This window comes from Urocampus carinirostris, chromosome 2 (assembly GCF_059441175.1).
Source record: "Urocampus carinirostris isolate Australia breed hairy pipefish chromosome 2, RoL_Ucar_1.0, whole genome shotgun sequence".
Lineage (NCBI taxonomy): Eukaryota > Metazoa > Chordata > Actinopteri > Syngnathiformes > Syngnathidae > Urocampus > Urocampus carinirostris.
In genome coordinates this window covers 36,739,507-36,766,051 of record NC_142350.1, presented here as the reverse complement: position 1 = coordinate 36,766,051, position 26,545 = coordinate 36,739,507, and the positions used below count along the sequence as shown (strand labels likewise).

The following is a 26,545-nucleotide window of genomic DNA, read 5'->3' as shown; positions in this document are numbered from 1 at the left end:
TCCATTTAATATATTTTTAATAGGATATTTCCATGGTGACAGATGAGGCACAGCCTCACCTGCCTCCCCTGACTGCCGTCTTTGATTAGAAAATGATATTTGTTGCGTTTTCCATTGGTTTTCATAGGCATAACAAACATGCATGTTTCCTTACATGTGCAAACATGTCATTTCTAAGGCAGTGTGATTGTGTTCCTCTGTTGAAAGTGTCCAAAGTAATGTGTAAGAACTAAGAAGCACCACTCTTGGGCAAAGTTTTGCTCAACACTGGGTCTTTTCAGTAGAGCAGATGTTTGAGCTCCGAGTAGATGAGGGGAAACATGACAGCGCAGGCTCGGAAAAGGATGGCTCCACTTTTTAAGAAAGCTTTGTGTTTGTTTCGCCAGGATTCACTTTTGAAGTTGGAGTAGATCGCGTACAAGGCCACCGCAAAGAAATGGCCGATGAGGCTCATCGGTTGGGGAGACAAACTGGAAAAAAAGAAACGTCACAAGTAATTAGGGTCGGTTTTGAGAGTAACACAAAGCAATTCATTTACCGTAATTTCCGGACTATAAAGCACACCTTAAAATCCCAAATCGGCTAGAAACTTTAACGTTGTAACCTGGTGTGGCTCATATACTGCATTATACGTGGATACGAATGAAATACTACAATATTCATAGGGTTGGGGTACTAAACATTTTAGTTTATTATTGAGTTTGTAAAACGATTGATTAATCATTTACGATTGCTCCACAAGATCGCAAACTATTATACTCAACGGGATTCAAATCTATGTCGTGAAGTGAGGGCAGCAACACTTTTCCACTAAACCACCCTTGTTACATATAAGATAGGAATATGTATTAAAGTCTATGTCATTATCACACTATTTTTACTCACGGTGCAATAAACAAATGATAGGGAATGTGGAAAACAGAAAGTCTTTTCCACAAAATATGATATTCAGTTTTGTAGTATTACTGTAGTTGTTCATGATTAGTATTTTTGTAGTATTTCAACTGTCGTGTTTCTGTAGTATTTTCTTAGTTTTACTGTAGTTGTATTTTTCTAATATTGGCTTTGTATATCATAGGATTACTGTTGTAGTATATATAGGGTCCCTGTTTGTATTAGCTAAACTCTATTCTAGGTTTTGTGGCAATTTTGTGTGATTTTTGTAATAATTTAAACTAGTAAGTTTGTAGTAGATACAAAAAAAGGAAAAGGGGACAAAGCATGAACAAAATAAAAAAAAATCTCAGAAGTACTTCATTTACTGTAAAAAATATTATCACATTATATTGTGACCATTTTTGTTCAGCGGGCCAGATTAAAAAGCCTTCCTATGACCGTAGTTTGCACGCTCATGATACAGTGTGTTCCAACATTTTAGATCCCGTTTTGTAAGCCAATACCATTTATGTACGAATGACCTCAAAATATCACAGCGTGTGTTATGATACGTGTTGCCTTTGAGTCAAGACTCCAGACTCCAGTTTCCTGCCCAGCTTCCTGGTTCCGCCTATCAATCATCATCAGTTACTCAGTATAAAAGCAACCTGTTTTTGCTGTTCACTTTCTTTTTGTTGACTCTTCCGTTTACTGTTTTTTAACCATCAGATGCACACACCTACCGACTGGTATGGCCAGGCCCTTGAGCAGGCCAGAGAGAGGCCTCTATACATACCACATGTAGGAGTTGTTTTTGTTCAGTACACTAGGTATGCCACTCTTGTACTTTTTAGCTAGAGTAGTAAAGTCAGTGAAGTTAGTTGGACAGTTCAGATGCTACCCTTCTCAGTTTTATTACGTTATTTGGTTCTCGCTCGAGAGCGCTCAGGCTCCCATTTTCCTGTTTCACGTTGTTTCTGTTACACATGATTTAAAAAGTGGTTAACCTAGGCCTACGAGCCGTTACAGCTACTGTAGAAAAGGTTCAAGTTTTTGAGTCTAATGTTTGGCATGTCTATCTTTTTAGGTTAAGAATTGTTGTTCACTTCGAATGAAATGGTACTTAGCGTGTTAGAATATTCTGGCTCAGTCACCGAAGACAATGCAGCGTGCCTTCAACAATTCTGCAGAGAAAGAATCAACTACAAAACAAATTAGGACCTGGCACCAAAAATTCCAAGAAAAGGCACGCTCTTGCGAGTTTGGCACGAGCTCCAATATTGAATTGACGTGTGCAGAGTCACAGGCAGCGCTTTAACTGAACAATTATGAGAAAACTTTCAAAGAACCAAAAAATATCAGTATTTTCTTTGTTAATTTAACCAATACAACATGACTTTCAACAAAGTATATTTAGCTTCATTCATCATATAGTTTTAGAGATGTGTGCATTTAGAATGGGGTCAACCATTTTGGAAATGAACAACCATCTATCTGTCAACATTCTTTGAAGGGTGGCCATGTTTATATTTAAGAACAAAGTACGACAAAATACAATTATGGCGGCGCTGTCCTAAGCACAGAGTATAAAAATGCTGAATTTCTTTTGTCTATACGGTATTCATTAGTGCAGTGTTTTTCAACCAGTGTGCCAGGGCACACTAGTGTGCCGTGAGACCTTTTCAAGTGTGCCGCAGATATTTGCCAAATTTTGTCTTTTGTCTGCAAACAAGAACGCCATTGTTGAGTATCCTTGCTTTCTTCCAGTGATAAGACAGTTAACTGTAACATCCATCCATTGGTAGGTGGCAGCGGACTATGCTTTTTTTCTTTTTATGTTCTAATTATCAGCCCATAAGGTAGTACAGGGAAATATATGTATTTACTTATTTTGTTTCAAGAGGATGTTTAAGATTGTACAGCAAAACAAAAATATGAATACAATAAATGAAATGTACTTTTCACATATTTTTTCTGATTTTACTTATATTCTAATTTTACAGGATAACAAAAATTGGAAAAAGTTAAAACTTAGTTAAAAAGATGTGCCACTGGCAGATAGTTTTTGCTTATTTTAAGTATGATGTTTGGTTAGTTTTATAGAAAAACTTTACACTGTCATTATACGCAACATGATAATTTAAGCTAAAAAAAGGAAACGATAAACTGGTGTCAGTAAATCATTTTAAAACATTGTCAAATGTGCTTTGAGCTTTTCTATTGAAAACAAGTGTGACTCTTCTCATAAAAGGTTGGGAACCACTGAATTAGTGTATAACACGCGTCCCGAATTTTGGATTAAAAATTGGCATACATTTTTTGTCACTTTCTCAGTTTAACTTTACGGTTGTATGCAAAGGGAATCTGACTTGGGTCGAAACTTATGCAGGAACAACAAACTGAGAAAACAATCAATGGGGCAAACTTGAGCGCAGAATTTGGGGTAAAAGTGTGCTGAATTTTGGTATTTTTATTTGTAAAATTGTTTTTGCAATACTGGAGAAAAAAGAAAACGTCCCTGACAGTAAAAGATCTTTGAGTAGTTTGAGGCACGGAGACAAAATTGATATGGAGTGTCTCGATTTTTTTCAATCAGTTAAAGGGGGTCGACTCCTATGTGATTATATTCGGTAGTCAACGCACTACTTTTTGTCGTCAGTACTCTGGGGGGAACTGAATTATTTTTTAAATAAAGTAACTTAAAACAGTAACTAATTACTGTTTTTAGCATCTAATACGGCATATCACAACTGAGAGGAGGAAATCGGTCCATACACTGAGAGGAGTCCTATCGGTCCAGCGATGCACTCTCCTCCAAGTTTAAAATACTTAAAGCAGGCTTTCCTCAGCTCATGCAGTGACTCTAATTTAAAGAGTAACACACAGACATCAAAGTTAGTTTTGCTTTTCTTGGAAATGAAAATAACAATGTCATATTACCGTCTGTGGCTGCAAAGAGTTCGTACAAGGCCTGGGCCAAAACGTTGACTACGAAAGAATGTGATGACTTGCGCTCCCAGTGGAATTTTTTCTTTGCCTGTTAGACACAAAGAAAGAAACCGATGAAGCTTCACGATCGAACATTTCCCCTGTTTTTTTGTGAATTTGTGACGTGGCATCATACAGTATTTGACCACTAGATGTCCCTTTTTTGTGTAGTGCAACATGAAATGAGTGCTACAAAGCACAAGAAAGGATACAAACTGTGGAGACTCAAAGGGACCTAAAACGCACCAGTTTTCTTCTCATTTTTTTAATACAAGGTTTTTGGTTACTCATAGCTGCAGGCTATGGAATACATGTCATGTTTTTTTGTACCGCCCTTAATCACAAGAAGTCTCAAAGGGCTGTAACTGTCTTGGTTGCCATGGCGCCCAATTGGCCGTGCCCGTGTGTGTCACGGTTGCCGTGGTATATAATTGGCCCTGCCCGTGTGTGTCACGGTTGCCCGTGTGGTGCCAGCTGCGGCATGTTGAGAGATTGGCTTTCGGTTTATATAAAGCTCAGCGCTCTCTTGCTTCAGTGTCAGCCCGTCAAACGAACTTCTGTCCCATAAGACACGGGTTCTGACTTGGTCCTGTTTTACTGTGATATCTCCAGTCCGGTATTGTTCCCGTTTATTGTTGTCCTGTTTAATTTCGGGTTCCAGTTTAGTTTCCGTCTGTTTTTGTCCTGTTTATTATTTTCTCCAGTTTTCCCGTCTAGTTTCTCCTGTTAATTTTCGATATCCTGATCCGTTATCGATCCTGTCTGTCACTTCCTGTCCGGTATCGACCCCATCTGTCCGATATCAACTCGGGCAATTGGAATCAGTCTCGTCGGTCTCTGGCTTCCTGTCCTTCCAAGCCAGACCGGCTTCCTAATGTGCATGACTCCCCATTTCCCGTAAAATAAAAGGCTTGTGTGAGAACGTCACTCGATTGAGTCCTGTATCTGTTCTAGGTTCTGACAGTAAGGGCTTTATGCAATCAGGATATCAGGGGTACGTTATCACGATGCAGTGCCTAACCATAAAACATAACTACATGACTAAAAAGTCAGAAAAGTGCCATGCAACTAACGAGACAGTATAAACAAGTATGAAAAATTGAAATAAAACAATGAATGAAATTGAATTCCTGTGAGCATGTGACTTTTTCCACAGCCAGTAGCGCCACCAGGGGGTGGTGAGACTTGCATGCTCTCTCCAGTGATTTTTAAGCGTCTCCTATTTAAATGCCAAATTTCCCGCTTGTACAGAGGAAGACACCTGACGTCACACGCAATGAAGTACTCCTGGATGCTAACGCTGTAGCTTCTAGAAATTTGAAAGATATTTGGCTACCAGAGGCTGACTAGAGTTGTCCCCCCAAATACAGTATGTATTAAATCAAAACCTCGCCTTCCTTCCATTGAATGCTTTCTGTGCTTTTGTCCGCCATGGTGTGTTGATTTCTACGCTTCGTGGGAGAACATAGAAACCGAGCAGCCGCGAGAGAATTGAAGATTAATGAATCAATTTTTTACAAGTGGAGGAAACTGAAAAACGGACAAGTTTTTATCCGAGGGTTTTACTTTGGAATCACTACCCCGGTTCGAAACCAGGTGGAAACATTTGTTGACCTGGAGAGAGATGGGTGCCACCAAGCTGTACTTGCCCAAGACACACCACAGGAAATGGTGCCCCGACAACCCTAGTGGTTAAGTTATCCACTTAAACAAACCACCGAAGAACTCTTTGCTCCCACTATATCTTTAAACACACACACTTGTATGCTTGTCTGTGTTGTCGTAAGGAGGCTGCAGCACAAGGCGCCCACGCCCTGTAGTGCTGTGCTGTGTATGTGTTAAAATACTGAAATAGAACCAGCTATGGAGACGGCACCTTTTAACACGGAACGCCCTATGGTCATTAAAATACTCATCTTGGTTTCCTCTATTTCCTTTACATTGTTACATTGTTCATTTATCTTAAAGCCCCAGATTGTAATATTTGACCACTAGAAGGCACTGGTGTTTGAGGAGTCCGTTAGGAGTGACAAGATTGGATAGATTGAGAAATGTAATTGTGAGAGACAGAACTGGAGTTGTAGCGGAACTGAGCAAGCGTGTGGATAAGAGAGTACTCGGTTGGTTTGGACTTTACGGTTGGATGCAATATTCAAATCAATGTTTTTGTCTTTTGGGATAAAAAAATGTTGTCCCACCAGGAGGTACTAAATATTATACACTGTCCCTTTTAACAACATTTAGGCACTTTATTTAGTTTATTTTGTATTTGATCAGCATATTTTGTATTGGAGTAATCCAAGAGTAATCCAAAGTAATCAAGTTACATTCGGATCACGTTACTAATGACATTTTTCAAAAGGTAATTAGTAACTGTATCTGATTACATTTTCAAAGTAATTCTACCAACCCTGCGTAGCAGTAAGATGGCAGACAATCATGTCAGCTCTCTTGTGGTGATCCTTATGTTATGTAAAATCAATACAAATATATTGACGTACGAGTATTTGAAATAATGCACATTTTTATGATAGTTAATGTGTCTTTGCTTATCAATTAAATCGAAAGTTTATTTAATGAATTACTGTTTTTACCACCGATAGGTCCTAAATGTTACATACTGTCCTTTTAAAAAGCTCAATAAACTGAATTTAAAATTGTTTTTAAAAACATTATTTACAATCTGGAATTTTAAAAAGTGAACTACGATTTATGTAAAACATTTTCGGGTAATAGTGTATTTTACATACAACTATTTATTATGGAATATGCAAATAAATCAATATAACAAAAGTTTAGCAAGAAAATAAATGGATTCAATTCTATAAATATTAGTGGGTACTAGTGACTACAGTAATCCCTCGGTTATCGCGGTTAATGGGGACCAAAACCACCCGCGAAAAGTGAAAATCCGTGAAGTAGCCACGCCCCTTCAAAAATGTTTAAAAAAAAATATATATTTTTTTTATTTTTTATTATTTTATTATATTATTATTATTTTTTAGACCCGCAAAGCTCTGAACCCGCGAACGTGGAACCGCGAAGTAGCGAGGTCCCACTGTAGTTATAATTAACAATCAGAAAAAAGGCCTGAAGTCATATAGCTTCTCAAATTCCAATTGCTCTGAATTATCCCAAAAACACTTGCTTCAGTCCAAAGAATTGACTACTACTGAATTGAAAATCTACTGTAACGAACTTTTACGTATAAATGTCCTTTTTCTTTTGATATAAAAAAGGCTTGTAATTTTTTGCAGTTCCAGGCATGTTTTTTTTGTTGTCTCTTTCAACATTTTGGGTTTTCAATCCTTTGTCTAGTGGTAGAATCATATGATAGTTAATCTATTTATGTATCTTTCAAATCAATGTTGTCTATTTAAAAATATAATGTGTTTCCACCACCAATACACACTGTCCCTTTAAAAAAGAACTGCTGCTTGGCAATTTGGGTCATGGAAAATCTGCTTTCACCTGCAGCAGGGCTCCGTCGTCAAAGAGGTCCGGAATATTCCTGAGCAGGCTCCTCCAGATGCGGACATCATTGAGGGCCACGCTCATTCCTCCTCCAGTCAGGGGATGCCTCATGTTGTACGCGTCACCCAAAAGCAGAACACCTGCAAACAAGATGCATACAAATCAGATGTAAGGTCAGGCCTAAAACATCCAGCCTGACTCAACCCAGGCCCGCGGGTATTAAACCCAACCTGCCCGAGCCCGAACAATTAACTTGATTTTCGGGACCGAGCCTGAAGTAAACGCGGAATTTCAGGTTTTATTTGTGAGCACTCAGGAGAAGAGGTTATTTATGATGACAAAATAAAGTCTGCCCTTAGTAACAAAATCTAAGTTAAACAATAATACATAAACATTTACAACTTTTTCTATTTCTGTATCTGCAGAGGATAGATTATTCAACACATTTTTATCATTGATGGAGTTTTTTAAGACTTGACGGAAAAATTTTAAAGCCATCCATCATTTTCACAGGTTGAAGATCGGGCCATAAACCAAAGCAGCAGTACGTCTTTAAGGACCTAACGCAGCACTTTGAGAGAAAGAGAGGGAGAGAAGCAAAGGAGAACAATGACGGGTGGATAATAGTTCTTTGAATTGCAAGAGTTTGGTACAATATATGTTGTAAAGAGGCGACTTCTGACCACGGTCTCTTGTGGCCAAAACTACTTATGGCCTTAAAACACTTTACCACACTGTGATGTTACCATAGCAGCATATCCAAAGTATAGAGCAGGGGTCTTGTGAGCCATACAATTCTTTCCATGAATTCAAAAGGCTCGGAGATAAAATTATTCTCGTGTAAATTTCAGTTAACAGTCAAGGTGTCACACCAACAGACCCTGTTTAGGCTAGAAAATCCTTTATGTGGAAGCTCATTATATAATGTATATTCACTGTTGAGACACATTATGATAAAACCCACAGAACAAACTGTAAACACCCAGAAATGCCAACTAAGCACATAGAGAAATCTGATTAGGTGAGTGGTTGGGATAGCCAGATCTCTGCAGATGACACACGCTCCCCTCTCTCTTTTACACACGCCCACTATGCTGGATGGAAATACATCCGTGAACTTTTTGTTTGCAGTGTTTTTGTGACATTTTAACAAAAGAACTATGCTTGCACTGTATTTAAAACGCATTATTTATGAAAAAAACGGATGTCAAAATGAACCTCAACAATCTTAAGTAACAAAGGGAGGGAGACAAGTTTAAAGTGGTATATTTTGTATATTGGACATAGGCTCTGGCATTATTATCATTTCATAATTTGTTATCAAGCTGGTGGCCCTGGGGGTAGGGCGCCCGCCCCGAGACTGGGAGGTTGGTTCAAGCCTCGACCGAGTCATACCTAAGACTTTCAACATTGGTACTCAGTGCTTATGCTTGGTGCTCGGCATTAGGGTTGGAAATTGGGAGGTTTGGTCACCTAATGACTCCCAACACATCAGTTGGGTTGAGCGAGGGGGCTGGGAATCCCCTTCTCTGTATCAATCTCCCAGAAAGAGTCAAAAATGACTCTAGCCACCTCCCACTAGGGGGATATGGCTATATTATCAAACCATCTAACACAAGGGTTAAATGATTTGTGTGATGTAAAATAAAATGCGCTGGAAAATTAGCTTTTGTCTGGAGAGCGGGTTTGGCAGTTTTGCTGAATTTTGTCTTAAATATAGAGTATGACTTTCTAAAAAACAACAACAAAAAATCAAAATATTTTGCTACCTTTGGGTCAAAAGGTTACCGACCCCTGACAAACCATTTCTTTCCCTTTTCAATCAATGTAAGTATCCGCACATCGTTTTAGTATACATTTTTAAAAATGTGTATGAATTATTTGATAAGTCAGTGGGAGAAAAGCCTGGCCCGAACCCTAACATAATGATTTAGATTTTGGGCTTAAGTTCTTACCTCTGATACAAATATCTGAAGAAAAAAAAGGATTTTGTGTGAGTAACTATTACCTGGCTTGTTGACAGGAGAGGGCGGTAAGAAGCTGGCAGGCATAGATCTGACCCGATCATTCTGCAGCGCCTCCATAAAAGGTTCCTTTAAATGCTCTGAAGAAAGTCAAAAGGGAACGTAGGTCAGATGCCATTGAGGGCAAGTGCATAGTGTATCAAAAACGCATCAAAACGCCATTCTGAATGAAGCCAACATTTTCAAATAGTTTGTGTGGCTTTACATTGATCTTGGTCCGAAGAATCGCTCGGTGAGTACATCTTCATTTCACATTTATTTATTTAGATATTTCTTTATTTAAATATTTTTTGTTCGAACCATTTGATGAATTATGTATTTGCGTAACTTATTTTAATCCTGGAGAACCCAAGAACCCTTTTCTTCATAGGAAAATTATGACCAGTGTGTTCATCAGGGTTAAATCATGTATTTGTTTCTTTTTAAGGAAGCATTCCATTTTTATTCATCTAGTTATTTATTCATTTAAATGCATAAATAATTTGAATACAGATACGCAAATATAAAAAATGCAGAGTGCTTTACCAGACAAAGAACGTTTACGGCTGTAATATGTCACAAATGCAGAGGACATAACACATTCAGCTTCATTTTTATTACAGTGTCTATTTTTGGAACATTATTTACATGCCCCTTATTCTACATGCTATATTGGGTATTATTGTATTCTATATCTCTTATATTTTATTTTAACATGAGGATACTGCTGGAAATATGAATTTCCCTATGGGGATGAATTAAGAATCTATCTATCTGTCTATCTATCTATCTATCTCTCAACAAAACGTGAAAGCGCCTTAGTGTCTATCAGTGCACACTTCTGATTTCTGGCATCTGTTTATTTCAACATCCCCTCAAACAAACGGAATTGATTTTTTAATAAATGATTATATTCCAGAAGGGATGCAAAGAGATCATAAGAAAAAAAATGTTTTTAATCCTGTGCCATTTTTAATAGCTAAGTAAGATGAAACATGATTTAAAAAAAAAAAAAAAAAAGAAAGTTTTTTTGCTATTAGGTCTACATTTTGGGGGGACACATTGATAGAAGGAAATTAAGTGATCTGAGTTTGGATTGATGCTAATATAAATTTAAGGTAGATAATTAAAATCTTAAGTACTTATTCAAGTGCTTCAGATACTCCCATGGGTCCTATTACTCACATTTGTGAACCAGTGCTCTACAGCTTCATAAAGAGAATATATGGACAATGTTGTGAAACCGAAGGACCCCATTAACTCAAGACTAGACAGTCCAGTAAAAATAAATGGGGACATCTTTAGCCGTCAGTGGCAGTGAACGAGTAAAGTGAATGTTGGGCTTTTACCTGGCAGCTGAGGGTGAACTTTGTCAGCCAAATACTGGGGAAGGTCTCGTGGCATTTCCCCTCTCACATCCACAAGAACTCGAGTGTGGCTGGAGGAGATCTGGTAGATGAGAACAGGGCTGGGGTCCGCCAGCACCAGTTCAGCGTGGTTGGCTTTGAACTGGGGACAGTCCTAACAAGAACAACACAATTTTTAAGCCTCATCACATAAGCCTCTGCACTGTGACCTGAAATGTACTGTATTCTCTGTTAAAAAGCAATATTATTGGATAGTTGGACCTTTGAATAAAATATTAAAATATGTTAGTTCATAAATTGTAGTAAATATTGATCATATAACTAAATGTATTTTAATCTGTGCAAAGCACTTTGTTATTTGCTGTCTCAATAAAGTTTTGTAAAAATAGAAAAGACATACTAGACGTCATAGGGAGAGCCATTAGCACGTTTTTGTCATTGCTCGCGGTGGGCAGAACATGTATGCCAGCGTAGACGACAGACAGGACCCACGTATATCATAGCAATCGTTATCAAGACATTGCCTGGGAAACCAAATCTCTCCTTTTCGAACAAAACATTTGTTTCGACTCCACCTGGTGACTGTGTGGGTCACAAAGGACGAAACACCTCTACTATTGCGGCAACACCTGCCAAAATCTGACTTCTTATAAAAAGACTTGTTATATTTTCTTTGCTGGCCTTTTTCAAAGAACAGGTTTATTTCCCGTCTTGGGAATATTTTCTTAATTCCTTGGGCGATTGAAAATTTCGGTGAGCTGAGTAACGAGCTACCCAGACCAGTATTTAGGATTTATCATAGAGGTCCACATCAAGGATTATTCCTTTGGTCTTGACTGTGGATTGTTGAACTTTGAGAATCATCGCATACTTGTATCTTATATTCATGGATTTGGGATTCCCTAAACTGGAGAACAATTCAATTGTTTTGTCTTTTTTGCTTAATTGATGAACTCTCTTATCATTCTTTTCAAAATATGAAGTTTATTATTGTTTGACGTTAAATTCTGATATGAAAAATGGCACAGATGCTACAGTACCTTCATGAGACATCCAACAAAGTGAGAAGAAACATGAGCTTTCCCAGAAACGAGACTCTTCCGGAATTTAGAGAAGCATCCGTCAGCCACCACAGTCAAGGCCGCATGCACTTGCTGGGAGAAAACGTTATTAGCAACTTTACACTTGTATTTCAAAATAATAGACCAGTGTTTTTCAACCAGTGTGCCGGGCAGAAGAGTATGCCATGAAAACTTGAGTGTGCCGCAGCAAATTGCCCATTTTATTTCTGCCAAAAAAGGATCTCATTGTTCTGTAACTAATATTCATCCATATCAGTAGGTGGCAGCAGATTACTTATTTATTTTCAGATACTAATATATCAAAAAACTTGTTTCTATATTTGTTGGTTGAAATTGCACCAAAAAATAATCAAATCAAATTTCGATAGATAAATTATTTGAACAAATAATCGATTGACCAATTAAATTGAAGAGCCAAGTTTATTCTTTTAAACTTGGCTCGCCTGTTTGGAGCACCACGTTGTCAGAACCAAAAACAAATGGTAGACCCAATCGCGTAACGTTTCACACAAAAGTTTATCGGGATATCGAGGAAACAAACGCAAACGATCCGGTGATCGCTGGAGACGAGGAACAAGCAACGCACAGGATCGGAGCATGATCGGAATGCGGAAGTAATTCGCCAAAACGGAAGATTGGAGCGAAGTCAGGGGCAAAAATGGGTCGATAACAGGAGCGGGAGATCGGAGCGTGGTGAAATGGACAAAACGAGTCGATAGCCGGAGACAAAGGGGAAAATCAGGAACAGACGAGTAGGAAACGGATGAAGACGGGACCGACGGGAGCCAGAGTCAAAGTGCTTGCCTTGCGTATGCGGAGGTTCGCTGACGGACTGACAAGGAGTGACTGGCGTACTGGGTAGGAGGGGAAATCACTCAGGCAACAAGCAGCAGCTGGCGCCAAACGAGCGGGCGCAGGTGAGGGCAATGAGTAATCATGACACACGTAAGTTTTTCGATAATTTCATCAGAAAAAAAGGATAAAAAACATTTTTAAACTTATAAGAAGGATTGGCTACACACTTATTGCAAGTGAATTCTTTTCACAGTTTTTTAACATACTTTAATCCAGACACACACTCTTAGTTTTCTTTACTAATCATATTAAATAGAACACAAAGTACCGTATTTTGTGCACTATAAGGCGCACCGGGTTATAGGGCGCACCCCGAAAAAAATCGTTTTTGGTCCTATTTTTGACATACATAAGACGCACCGGATTATAAGGCGCTACAATGGGAACGTCGACAAAACAGTCAGATAGTTCAGTCAAACTTATTACCCCCTTAATATTCCCAAAGCTTGCAAAGACGCAAATACGTGTCGAGAACACGTGCGGATGCGGTGTCTGTACGATGTCACTCAAATGCATCGTTCCATCATTCGGAAGGTTAAAGTCTTGGGATTCAAGAAATGCCACACATTCCTTAGTTTCTATTTTCTTTTTCGCTCGCAACTTTACTGTGCATATGACAATAAACACTTGGAATTGAGTTGAATTTAAAAATAGACACTCCATTCCATCCATTATCTGGACCGCTTATCACAGAAACATCGAGTTCAGTCTGAAACAAGATACAGGGACAATATAAAACCCGGAGTAGCTCACCGAAGTCGTTGTGTTCATAATAATGTGCAGCCAATGTCCTCTTATATCCGTGAGTGCAGTAAATCCAGGAGAATAAAATAATTACAAATACAGAATAGAAAAAAAATGCTTTCTGTGTGCCGTCAGCCACGTGCTATACGCATTCATCTTTTTCGGCCAATTGCAGGCTTTGTTTTGGCGTTTAAGCCAATGCCAGCCTGTAAATGATAAAAGGATCCGCCTCTTGACCTCCGAATAACTTTAGCCAATAGTGATCGATTCAACTGATGATTGACACATCTTTTTCGGCCAATTGCAGCCTTTGTTTTGCTGTTTAAGCCAATGCCAGCCTGTAAATGATAAAAAGGATCCGCCCCTTGACCTCCGAATAACTTTAGCCAATAGTGATCGATTCAAATGATGATTGACACATTGGTTAGCCAATGAAACGCCGGTAAATAAATCCCAGCATACACCGCGTACTACTTGGCGTTCGGGGGAAAATCTAGTCGGCGGCTGCAAGTTAGTTGGAAAACTTAATGTTGATCCATAAATAAGGCGCACTGTATTATAAGGCGCATGGTCAGCTTTTGAAAAAAATAAAGGCTTTTAGGTGCGCCTTATAGTGCGGAAAATACGGTAAGTGTCCAGGCAACCTGGAATGTCCCTTTGTTTCACAAATGAGAGATAACAACAAACCCCACATTCACGCCCTTTGCTACATCATACAATTCAATCACTTTGAATAATTGAATTAGAGTTAGCAAGATTTTCAATCAAACTGTTTGACACTACCCAACGTTGAATATCCTACACAACGAAAAGAAAAACTTTGCACATGATTTGGGTGGTTTTAATTTTTTTCTTATTTTACTAAAAAAGTTAAGAACATAGTAAAACATTTTTTGTTCCTCAGGTAGATATTTTTGCTCATATTAAGTATTATGTTTGTTATTTTCTGAGGAAAAAAAAACTAAAAATCTTGTTAAATTTGAGAAACAGGTTAAAAATATAGCATACATTAATCCCGTGTTTGTCATTAGCAATACGTTCCAAAAAGAACCAATATTGGGTGACAACGATGAAGTAGTAGTAGTAGTTTTTCCACAATGAGCATACAATGAAATACTTTAGAATAGAATGAAATTTAAAAAAAATTACAGGCTCAAGTTTTGTTAAACAAATAAAAGTACTGTATGCTGTACCTGCAAACCTTTATGTATTTATTTACAAATCCCAACTGACTGTTTAGCCAATCCGAATGTTGAACTCAATGCATGGATAAGAATTTGTAGCAGCAAGACTGTGAAAAGGTGAACATCGTATTAGCAAGGGAATACTGTACAGCTAAATCATAAACCAAAATTAACGACAGGTTTTTTCTTTTGAATCAACTTGACCATAAATGAAAAGAAAAATATTAGTCAATTTAGAAAATTCAAAGGTACATTTTTTATATTTGAACACTAGATGGTACTGTATTGTCTAATGTGAACAAAACCAGTGCGCCATCTTCTGGGCATTTGAAACAGTCGTTTTTCTGTTTTGTTTTACTTTCGTCATTTTTATCCTTGAATAAGAGAAAACTGCCAGCACAGGCGTGAAATCGCTCTCCTGCCCAATCACCCCGCTTCCTCTCCTCCAACATAATGCACTTTGGCCGGAATATCAAGGGTAAAAGTACGATAAAAGCAGATTGGCACTGTGTACAAATATATATAAAGGCTTCAGTTGGGCATTTTTAGCACATACTTAATTTAAAACTTTCTAAGCACATCTCAAACTACGCACCCCGCCTCAGAGAATAAAACCAACAATCTTGGCGTACATCAACATTATTCAATGAAAAATAGTGTGCCTTGGCTCAAAAAAGGTTGAAAAACACTGGGCTTTAAAGTCACAATTCCCTTTTATCACCTTGATGTCCCCGGTGTGTTTGTCCTTGTAATGAATTCCAGTAACGCAGCCATCCTCCTCTTCTAAACTGGTCACGGTGGCTTCTATGAATTTGACGCTAGAGAACGCAAAAGGACAAATGACTAATATGAGTAATAACTATTTTGCTTCTTAGTTAACTGATTTTCTCATAAAAAAAAAAAAAAATCAATTTAGAGTTGCAAGAATCGAAGATGAAATCCTGAAATTATCGAATTAATTTTAGTAGATTTATCATGGCTTTTGTCTTAATTTTTTGCATGCATGGCATTTTTTTACAGAAACAAACACACAAAAAAGTAAACTGACAAAAACATTGAGGTTGTTTCTTTTTTAAATGACTGTCATTTTTTATCCATTTCCATGATTTCAACTTTATATTAATTTGGCATACTGTACATGTGATTTCCCCTAAACTAACTAATGCCAACTAATCAAACCTTGTATGTTAAAACAGCATTTTTGATAAAAAGAATTTACGCCTTACGGCACATTTTCGCAAAGGTCTTATCAGCGTGATTAGGTTGTCATGTCTTTAAGTGATAGCTTAAGTTATTTGGCTTTGTTTTGTCCACTGCCATGATTTTCAACATAGCACATTGTTTTTTGTTCATCTCCCTCCGTGGTCGCAGTAAAGTTCTACGTACGCTCCTAGCCTTCCGGAGGAGACTTTTGTTTTCACTTTACCCAGTCTCTCTTCACCTGTCTCCGCATCCGTGATAAAAAGTTTTTCAATAGGGTCACATGAGGGTCTACTCCACTTCGTGTGTACACTTCATATTCAATGCTTGTACTCTGTAAGTAGTGCACTGAATAGAGGCTAAATGTAAACAAAACATTCCGTGCCTCCATGCCAATAAGAACACCACAGCACGCTAGTGTAGTGGAGGTGCAATTACACTTTATTCTGAGAAAGTTAAAAAAAAAAAGCAAAACCAACAAACGAGGAGGACTTACTTATGCTCTGACTGGGCAGCCTTTCGCAGGCCCATTATGAAGCGACCATGGTGGAAAGCTCGCCCGCAATAAACGTTCTCTTTTTCTTGCGGGTAGGGGATCTCCACCTCCGTCCTGCTCTCCATGTCGTGGATCACGTAACCGTTCACCACGTGGGCGTCAAGACCCTCCACTGAACCTGACGTTGAGAACCACGTTACACATTGCGTTAAAATAATCAAATAAACTTGTTTACAAGAATTATCTTTGGTTTTATTTTACATACAGTATTCTGTCTTGGTGTGAGTAAATAGGTGCCGAGTTGTGTTTTTAAAGTTTGCTATCGCTTAATTTAATCAATCGATAATAAGGGGGGAATTGGTTGAGGTTGACATGTATGTATGAATGATAGCTTTATTGTGATAATGCTACATTTATGAATTGATACTAAAGTTCTTTTGTCAAAAAAACATTCCTCCATTGACAAATGTTTCCGGTCATTTAACAATGATTTCCTTATTTTTATTAGACTAAGACTGCAGTATTTTGCTTCTAATTTAAAAGAGCTGTATGGAATTTGGAACTTCCTTACGCACAACTGCCATCTGTAATCTTGTGTAATCATTGCAGCATCTGTCAAGGTCTGTCTATATGTGCGTGCAAGTATGTGCGCTGGAATAAACTACTTTTTTCATCTCTTTAGGGGTTTGATTTGGCATTTGGACAGTACCTAAAGCAGTCGTCCTCTTATTTTCACCATTCTTATGCTTCAGTACATAGAAAATAGAAATGAAATGATCTGCATTTATATAGCGCTTTTCAAGTCAATGACTTCCCAAAGCGCTTTACAATGTGCTCCACATTTCCCAATTGCGGCCCTGCAGCCATGTAAGGCGCTATCCTGCTTATTGGGGGTATTAATGTGAATTTCCCTTCGGGGATGAATAAAGTATCTATCTATCTATTAGGGGTTCAGTGTCTTACCCAAGGACACTTCGACATGTAACACGGACCAGCCGGGATTCGAGCGCTCTACCTCCTGAGCTACTGCCGCCCCTATATAAATAAAAAATAAAAAAACCTGTGCAGGCTAGCATGACATCACTCCCCCGCAATCCCCCCACTCCTCATTCCTACTACCTAATGTGTCCCACCCTGAACAGCTATGCTAAAATAAATCAGATAGGTAGGAGCAGTGGAAAAAAAAAGCATAGAGGCTCTTTGAACTCGTTTTGGCATTGTTAACAAATACTTATTGGAGATAATATTATATATAACTTTCAACATTTTTAAGGACACCACAATCAATGCGCCCCACATTTAACTATATTTTCCTTTTAAAAAATTGTAGTGTGGTGCTGCAAACATTTAAGATAAAATCTAAACAAAAAAAAAGGGTCAAATAAAAAAACATGACATCCAACTATGTAAATTATGTTTTAATTTTAAAATATATTCCCTTTATTTATTTCACTATGATGCCATCACTGTCATGTAATTTTGTGTCATTTTTTTTTACATTCATGGAATTTTTATAATGTAAATATTCAAGGGTACTTTTACATAAATGCAAGACAATATGAAATGACAAACAAAACATGGAAATACGTTTTTTAATTTATATGACAGCAATGTTTTTTTATCGTCTGTAATTCTTTTTTATTTCTGTTTTTTAGCATAGAAAAATATGGATTTTGCATTTCAGATCTTAATGTACCATTTTTTACAAAATGACGTGATATTAATGGCAGTTGTTTATTTTTCCTGGTTGTTTATCTAAATGATCCCATGTACTGTACTAACATCTTCTATTAAGTTTTCTGTATAATCACAAAACTGAAACCCTGTATCTCGCCCATCATTATATATTTATTGATTAGAACTCCAATTGCCCATTTTGTCGGCTGAGAGAGTATCACGTTTCTCATGTCTCATGATACAGTTGTTCAGTTCAACTCAACAAGTATCAACAAAAAAACGCATTCATGTCTGTGCAAAGTAATTCCATTCTAAAGTTTCCCCAAGCAGCCAGTATGTGTGTTATGCACTGTATGTTGCAAAATTTTGAAGATATAAAGACCGTTTGCGCAATAGTTTAATACGTGCGAAAGACAAATGACAAGTTATCACCCGCTGCCACCACCAATGAGAAACATTTACAAAAGAATAGGGGTCTCAAACTTGTGGCCCCTGCCTTAGTGTGAAAGTTTAAAGGGACTGTGTGTATTATTGTTGTTAGAAAAAAAACATTTGTTTAAAAAAACATTGATTTCAGTGAAAATACTTGAACTATGACATAAACATACATGTTTTGCATTTATTCGGCATAACATTAGCCTGACATAGAGGGAGCTAATATACAAACATCTTGCTGCTACGAGTACCCCCGAAAAAATCAAAAACTTTGCAAAAAGCTCGGCTAAAAAAAGGACAAAAACAATTGTGCAGTTTCGTCACTTTGATTCTACATGGTTCATATTCTTCCTTGTGCTTTGTAGCACTCGTTTTCGGTTGCACTAAACAGTACAGTGACATCTAGTGGTCAAATGGTACACATTGTCTCTTTGAAGTAGGGGTTGCCAACATTTGAAGCTGAGAGCTAATTTTTGCTACTGATTGGCACAAAGGGCTAGCAGTTTAAAATGAATTTCTCAAGTAACAACTTATTATGTAAATACTATGTTGTTACCATGTTATTGCCAGGTTGTAACTGTTTAAAATAGAGTTGAAATTGGCTCAGTCAGCCACAAAAAATCATGGCAGTTATAAAATCAAATGTCTTAGAAAATCGCAATGACTAGTGAGCTATTTTCAGAGCTTGTCAGCGGTGTTGTTAGATGGCTAACTGGTGCCCACGGACACCACTTTAGAGACCCCTGCAATATAAGATCTAAAAAATATCAAACATCAAGAATTAATATAAGAATAAATCAATCAATGAATAATGAATTACTCCATCATTTGTGTGGGCTGCACTTACTATAAAGAGACAATGTGTAATATTTGACCATTAGCCCCCTTAGACCACCTGAGTGGACTGGTTCTGAAAATATATCATGGGTCATTGTGATTTTGTAGAAAATGTGATTTTTTTTATATTACTGGTATGATGTTTAGTTGTTAAATGAGACTGTTGGCGGCGCATGGATACATGCTTGCGGCTTGTTGTCCAGCTAATCTTCTATTTATTGCCGTTCTCTTGTCTTTTTTGCTTTCACTTTTGGACACATGTGTGGCCAAAAACACTTACAGTAGGGACGAACTTATTCGGTTGGGTGGGCGTCTAAATTTCGACTTTTCGGGCACTTTTTATAACGCCTATGATATACCGAGCGAACTTCAAAGAGACCCGGCATCCTTGTGGACAGCTATTCCTCTTAATAAACGACGGCGGCGGCGCCGTAAAGAAAGGAAACAGAAGCGTGGTTGCCGTGCAGGTAGATGTGTGAAGCGTGTGAAGTCCAAGCAGCAAGATGGACGCGAGGATGGACGCGAGGATGTAACTAATTCCACCATTCATTCCTCGCCGGACAACCGACGCTTTAAACTCAGCGCTCACGAACGGCCACAACGCCGGGAGCTTTTGAAGATCTCGACAAAGACTACAAAGAGTTCAGCTAAGTCAAATGATTCAGCAAAGCTGAAATTTGGTCTGTTAAATATTAGATCGCTTGCTCCAAAAGCTTTACTTGTTGATAACATTATTCGTGATTATAAACTTAACTGTATGGGTCTTTGTGAAACGTGGTTACGCCCGGATGAGCACTTAGCGCTAAATTATGCCTCTCCCCCAGACTACGAGAGTAGTCATATAGCACGCACGCTGAAAAGGGGTGGTGGTGTTGCGCTAATCTCTGAAAAATCGCTCAAATTTAATACACGTACCTCTAATAATTACAAAACGTTTGAGGCTCTTGTGATGCGGTCCCCTCAATTGTCAATTGATGTAATAACTATCTATCGTGCACCTGGGCCATACACAACTTTCTTAGACGAATTTGCTGAACTTTTGTCTGAACTAGTAACCTATGCAGACAAAATTATAATTATGGGAGACTTTAACATTCATATGAACTCCCCACACAGTTCACTTACTATTGCGTTTAGTTCTCTAATTGATGCATTTGGTTTTAATCAATTGGTTGATTTGCCAACCCATAAAAATGGGAACACGCTAGACTTGATTCTGACTCGAGGAGTTTTAACCTCAAACATTATGGTGTTACCGTGTACTACCGTTATCTCTGATCATTATCTAGTGACATTTGAGGTGCTAACTAAATGTAGTGTTAAAAAAGCTGAGGGATTTAGCGGACGCAATATAAGCACTGGCACAGTTTCTGAGCTCTTTGAACTCCTTCCTGGAGCAGTTGCGTCCTTTCCTAAATACAATGGCTCGATTGACTCACTCATGAATGAGTTCAATACCACCCTGACTAGTGTGCTGGATTCAATAGCGCCCATAAAACTAAAATCACGTCCTAAAAGACGCACACCTTGGTTTACTGATGAAACTAGAACCCTTAAAAAAGAATGCAGGAAATGGGAGAGAAAATGGCGCGCTACCAAGCTTGAGGTTTTCCATCAAACCTGGTGTGACAGCTTGTTAAAGTATAAAGCGGCCCTTGCCTCTGCAAAATCGGCCTACCTTTCGAAGGTGATTGCGTCTCAAAAGAACAACCCCAAAGCCCTTTTTGACACTGTAGCATCGCTTACAAGGCAACAGCCTATCGCAGACAGTTCGACACACTCTGCTCAGGAGTTAATGGTCTTCTTCACTAAGAAGATTCAATGCATACAGGAAGAAATTGCAAAAGATATTGTTAGTACCACACGTATTAAAGGACTGAAATTTACAGATGCACGACAGGGTGGCTGCCCTGGGAAAATGGCCGGTTTTAGTGAACTGTCACTTGATGATCTCAAACAAGTGGTGAATGCGGCCAAACCGACAACTTGCCAGTTCGACCCGCTCCCAGGTTCACTTATTAAAAGTCTTTTTAGCGTCCTTGGGCCTTCAGTTCTAAATATTATAAATACATCACTCTCCTCAGGTGTAGTTCCAGCAGCTTTTAAGTCCGCCGTTATTAAACCCACACTGAAACGACCCAACCTTGATCCAGAAATATTAAGTAATTACAGACCTGTGTCAAACCTACCTTTCCTCTCTAAAGTACTCGAAAGAGTAGTGGCACAGCAGCTGAATGCTTTCATATCGGAGAATAACCTTTTTGAATCCATGCAATCAGGATTCAGGGCTAACCACTCTACTGAGACAGCTCTGATCAAGGTAACAAATGATCTCCTAATGTCAATGGATTCTGGCGCTTCATCACTTTTGCTGCTGCTGGATCTTAGTGCTGCTTTTGACACAGTGCGCCACAATATCCTACTAGAACGGTTGGAAAAATGGATTGGTCTCTCAGGAGCCGTCCTCTCGTGGTTCAAATCCTACCTCTCAGATAGGACGCACTGTGTTAAATATGGTGAAACGACATCTGAGCCCTTTAATGTTACCTGCGGTGTTCCGCAGGGTTCAGTGCTCGGCCCCCTACTTTTCAACATTAACATGCTTCCATTAGGTGATATTATTCGCAAGTACAATATCAGCTTCCATTGCTACGCAGACGACACTCAACTATATCTTCCGTTGGAGGAATCTTCCACACTAAACTGTGGAAATTTGGAGGCCTGTCTCACTGAGATAAAAGAGTGGATGTCACTCAATTTCTTGCGTCTTAACTCTGAAAAGACCGAAATGTTAGTCATTGGTCCTTCTAAATGCCGGGACTTATTCTCAAAAACTGCTGTGAACATTGACAAATGTCACATCACACAGAGTGACTCAGTGAAAAATTTAGGTGTCATATTTGACCCTGATCTATCCTTTGAGATGCATGTAAAGCAAATTACTAGAACTGCCTTCTTCCATCTTCGCAACATTGCTAAAATCCGTTCAATACTGTCTCAGTCTGATGCGGAAACAATAATTCATGCATTTGTTACCTCCCGTCTCGATTACTGCAATGCACTACTCTCCGGTCTCCCGAAGTCCAGAATCAAGTCTCTTCAGCTAGTACAAAATGCCGCAGCGAGGCTTTTAACCAGGACAAAAAAGTACGATCACATAACACCGATTTTGGCTAACCTGCATTGGCTCCCAGTTAGCCAAAGATGTGACTTCAAAGTTCTCTTAGTATTGTACAAAATCATACATGGACTTGCTCCCTCTTATCTTTCAGATCTGATCTGCCACTATGTCCCGGTCCGAAGCCTACGATCTGAGAGTGCTGGTCTTCTGATGATCCCGAGAGCAAAGAAGTCTTCTGCTGGTTCGAGAGCGTTCTCCATCCGGGCACCGGTGCTGTGGAATGCTCTTCCCCCTGAGATTCGATCTGCAACCTCAGTGGAAATGTTTAAATCTAAACTTAAAACTCACTTCTACTCCATTGCATACGAATAACCTACTCCTCTTGTCGGTTGAAAATAGTTTGTGTAATATAGTGTAACAATCTGTGAAGCCCTTTGAGACTCTTCGTGATTTAGGGCTATACAAATAAAAATGACTTGACTTGACTGTTGGGTTATTGTGATTTTCTAGTAAAATGACCTATTTAGTTCTTGAGTATTCGACCCTACTTCCAATAATTAACCTTGTAATAACATGGTATTTTAGAAATGTTTATAAAACTGGTAGCCCTTTATGCTAGTCAGTAACAAAAAAAGTCAAGTCAAGTCAAGTCATATTTATTTGTATAGCCCTTTATCACAAAATGTCTCAAAGGGCTGTACACAGCACAACAAGAAGACAAAAATAAATAATGAACCGAACCAAGAGAGGGGCATTGTGGGACGGAGTATCATAAATCATCAATCAACAGCAGAAAGACATACAAAATAATTTGTAGTTGATGCGGGGTCTGGTGACTGCTAACTCTAAATTGCGTCACATTCCTTTTTATGAATAAAATAACCGAAATTTGACGTTTCTATTATAACCATAAAACAATAGCGAATGATATATATAAAATAAAGGTAAAGGTACCGCCGTCATCACTCCTGCGCGTCAGCTCATGTCTGATTGGTCGAACGACTGTAAGTGCTTCAAGATGGCAACAAGTGTTTCAGGAAGTGGAAAACAATAACCCGCTGGAACTTTGTAGCTGATTTGTGATTCGGCCGAAGTAAAACTCAGAACGAGGAAACACGTGCCAGGAACTTATTCAACATATTGGGCGGCCTATTGAAATTATTACCTTGTGATTATTACACTACGCGTGTGCAAAGAGTAGCTCTCAGCTTCATAAAGGTTGACAACTTCTGTGATACTGTGTAACAATTTCTTGAAGACATTTTGAAACAATGGAAACAATTTGTCAGAGGTTTTATTGTGGAAAACCTGATTCGGCCCAACCTCACCCAGACCCTAGCTCTGGCAGCCCCCGAGTAAATTGAGATTGAGACGCCCTAGATCAGGGGTCAGGGTTGTATGGCTCGCATGCCACACATGGCTCTTTTGATGAGTCCATCTGGCTTGGATATGAATTAAAAGGGCCATGCCAAACTTCTTTTACCATTCCAATTAAGTTTAGCGAAGCTTAAGCAATATAGAAGGATCTGTGTTTGGTCCAAAATATATAGGACAAAGTTTAGACTACAGTTTACACTCACAGTGTTACACCAACATACCCCACTTTGGCTGTATGTCTCTGAGGAATCCTTTATAGGAAAGCTCATTAAACTATTTATGTTCACTGTTGAGACATTTTATGATGAAAACCCACAGAACAAACTGTAAACGCCAGGCAAAAACCCAGAGCAATTTGGGCGAGCGGTAGGACCAGGCTGATCTCGGCACACACACCACACTCCCATTAATACATCCGTATCCTTCCCTAATGCAGTATTTTGTGACATTTTTACAAATTAACTCTGCTTGCACTTGTTTTGAAACCGTTATTTGTGACAAAAATGGTGGTATATTTGGTAATATGGGAAATGGGCTTTGGCATTTTTATTATTTCATAGATTTTATCAAATCATCGAATGTCACACTGTGAAATACAATGTGCTGAATAATTAACTTTCATCTGGAGAGTGGGTTTGGTGGTTTTGTTAAATTTTGTCTTAAAAGAAATAAGGTGTGGCTATTTAAAAAAAATCTACATGTTTTACTTTCTTAGCTTTTCGAGTCAAAAATATTCCCGACCCCTGTCCCAGATTAAGTTGTCTTTGGCCCTTGCTGAAGCCCTTGCTGACCTTCCAGCCCGAGCTCTTTCAGCGCTCGATATCCTCCGGGTTGCAGCAACTCCCCCACGATCCTGTCGGGCTCCCTCAGGTCTCGTTCCACCACCGTCACCCGTCGACCATCCCGGCCCAGGACGGCGGCCATTGCTGATCCCAAAACCCCGGCCCCGACGATCACCACATCCGGATCAGCCTCTGTTTTAAGCCCAGATGTTGAGCTAACTAGGGAAGTGTTTGTAGAATATTCATTGGCCATTTTTCTCCTTCTCTTTGGGCTCTGGCAGAAAAATAATAGGGAACATGAATTTTATATCCTGTAAAGGTACATTTACAATGATTGTTATTGTCACCACACAGCTTTTTTGTATATAATTCTGGACACCTTCTAAGATGACTGCATAAGATTCCAGTTCGTTATTTTGGCTATTATTGTTCGCTGCTGTTCATTGTTTGACTATTATGCACTGCATACATCATTATCACTATCGGCCAATCAGGTTGCTGTTATTTAAAGTTGTGGCGCATCTTTTGAGGTGTCCTTAAAAGTTGAAAGTAGGATATTTTAATTATTAAATTTGTGTTAATGCCCAATTAAGAGCCTATATATATTTTTTTTTTCCACCACGCCTATATGCTTCTATCTTTCTTTTATCTGAGCTGTTCAGGACTCGCAACACATTAGGAAATAGGAAAGGTGGGAGGGGTCTGGGGATTTGATTTCAAGCTCATGCACTCGTTTCTGTTAGAGTAACATGAAAATTGTCAAAGTAAGAAAAGGTGTCACGGTTGCCATGGCGCCCAATTGTCCCCGCCTGTGTGGCACCGGCTGCGGCTCGTTGACGGATTGGCTTTCCGTCTGTTTGGACTCGGTGCTCTCTCTCTCTCTCCCTTCCTTTGTCGGTCCGTCAATGAACCTCTGCCCTGCAAGACGTGGGTTTTGATTCGGTCCTGTTTCCTGTTGGTATTTCCTGTCCGGTATTGTTCCCGTCTAGTTTGTCCTGTTTAATATCGGTTTCCAGTTTCGTTATCATCTAGTTTGTCCTGTTTAATTTCGATATCCTGTTTTGACATCAATCCTGTCTGTCCCGTTGTTTAATATCGGTTTCCAGTTTCGTTCCTATCTAGTTTGTCCTGTTTATTTTCGATATCCTGTTTTGATATCAATCCTGTCTGTCCTGTCCGGTCCCCATTTGGGTCCTGATACTGTTCCGGTTCATGACAAAAGGACTATATCAAATACACTCCAAATATTAATCCAAACCCCAAAAAGATGAAGAGAAAAAGTTTATTCGAGCACGTCTAAAGAAATGCACATACTTGCACGCACCACAAAGCACCTAGACAGAGGCTGCAATGATTATTTAAGCCAGCAGATGGCGTCAGCTAGTATAATTTTTTTTTTCAATTTATTCACAGCACTTTCAACTTAAAGTAAGGAAGTCCAATATTCGCAACAAACTGTTTTTAAAACTGGATATCACTTGATTTTGCAGGCTAAGAACCACTTTAGTAATAGCCAAATTTACTATTTTTATTTTTACATGTAACCACCCCGAATGTTTTAAGGAGTGAAAAACAATGAGTGTGCTCCAAATCTTACCTTTTGACATGTTCTACTGGCCTGCGATGAAGTTTGAGGGAGGAGAAGCTTGACGACGGGCAAAATGGACAAAACACCCAAAGGTGAACTCAACACCTGACGGATTCTCAACTTTTGGCCGTGGAAACATCGAAAATAAGTTAAAAGCAGTCCCACTGACACAAATAAAACAAAAGCTGTCCAAATCTCCCTTTGGGCTAACGTCCAGAAAGCTCCGGACTTTTTGTATAAATACGTGAAACTCGCGATACCTAAAAATGTCCACATCTCGTAGATAAATCAATTTTCTTAATACGATGGAACTAAAATATTCCCACTGTGACTCCAACTTTAGCTGTCAATTAGAAAAAAATAACTCTTTAAATATTGTTCAATCAATGCGCTCGAACACAAAACGTCATTTTGTTAACTCATGTTAATTCGCGAGTTTGCCGAAAAGAAGGATGCTTT

At 38.8% G+C, this 26,545-nt stretch overlaps 1 protein-coding gene across 1 annotated transcript; it reads right to left on the bottom strand.

The window, feature by feature from the left end:
- Nucleotides 1-26,545, bottom strand: sqlea (squalene epoxidase a). Its single transcript, XM_088326396.1, has 11 exons — nt 26,096-26,545; nt 24,508-24,772; nt 16,270-16,447; nt 15,295-15,391; nt 11,749-11,862; nt 10,691-10,862; nt 9,347-9,442; nt 7,336-7,478; nt 3,817-3,913; nt 3,652-3,739; nt 1-470 (listed from the first exon to the last, which is right to left on the bottom strand). The coding sequence occupies exons 1-11, from the start codon at nt 26,360-26,362 to the stop codon at nt 278-280; spliced, it is 1,710 nt and encodes a 569-aa protein (XP_088182522.1). The 5' UTR covers nt 26,363-26,545; the 3' UTR covers nt 1-277.

What these genes read in the sequence shown, in the direction of transcription:
- sqlea (XM_088326396.1), bottom strand. Translation starts at nt 26,362, where the DNA reads ATGTGGACATTTTTAGGTATCGCGAGTTTCACGTATTTATACAAAAAG. An exon ending in TTGTTGGATGTCTCATGAAG is followed by an intron (nt 10,863 to 11,748) that starts GTACTGTAGCAT and finishes TGTTCTTGTTAG; the next exon opens with GACTGTCCCCAGTTCAAAGC. An exon ending in ACGACGGAGCCCTGCTGCAG is followed by an intron (nt 3,914 to 7,335) that starts GTGAAAGCAGAT and finishes TGTGTCTAACAG; the next exon opens with GCAAAGAAAAAATTCCACTG.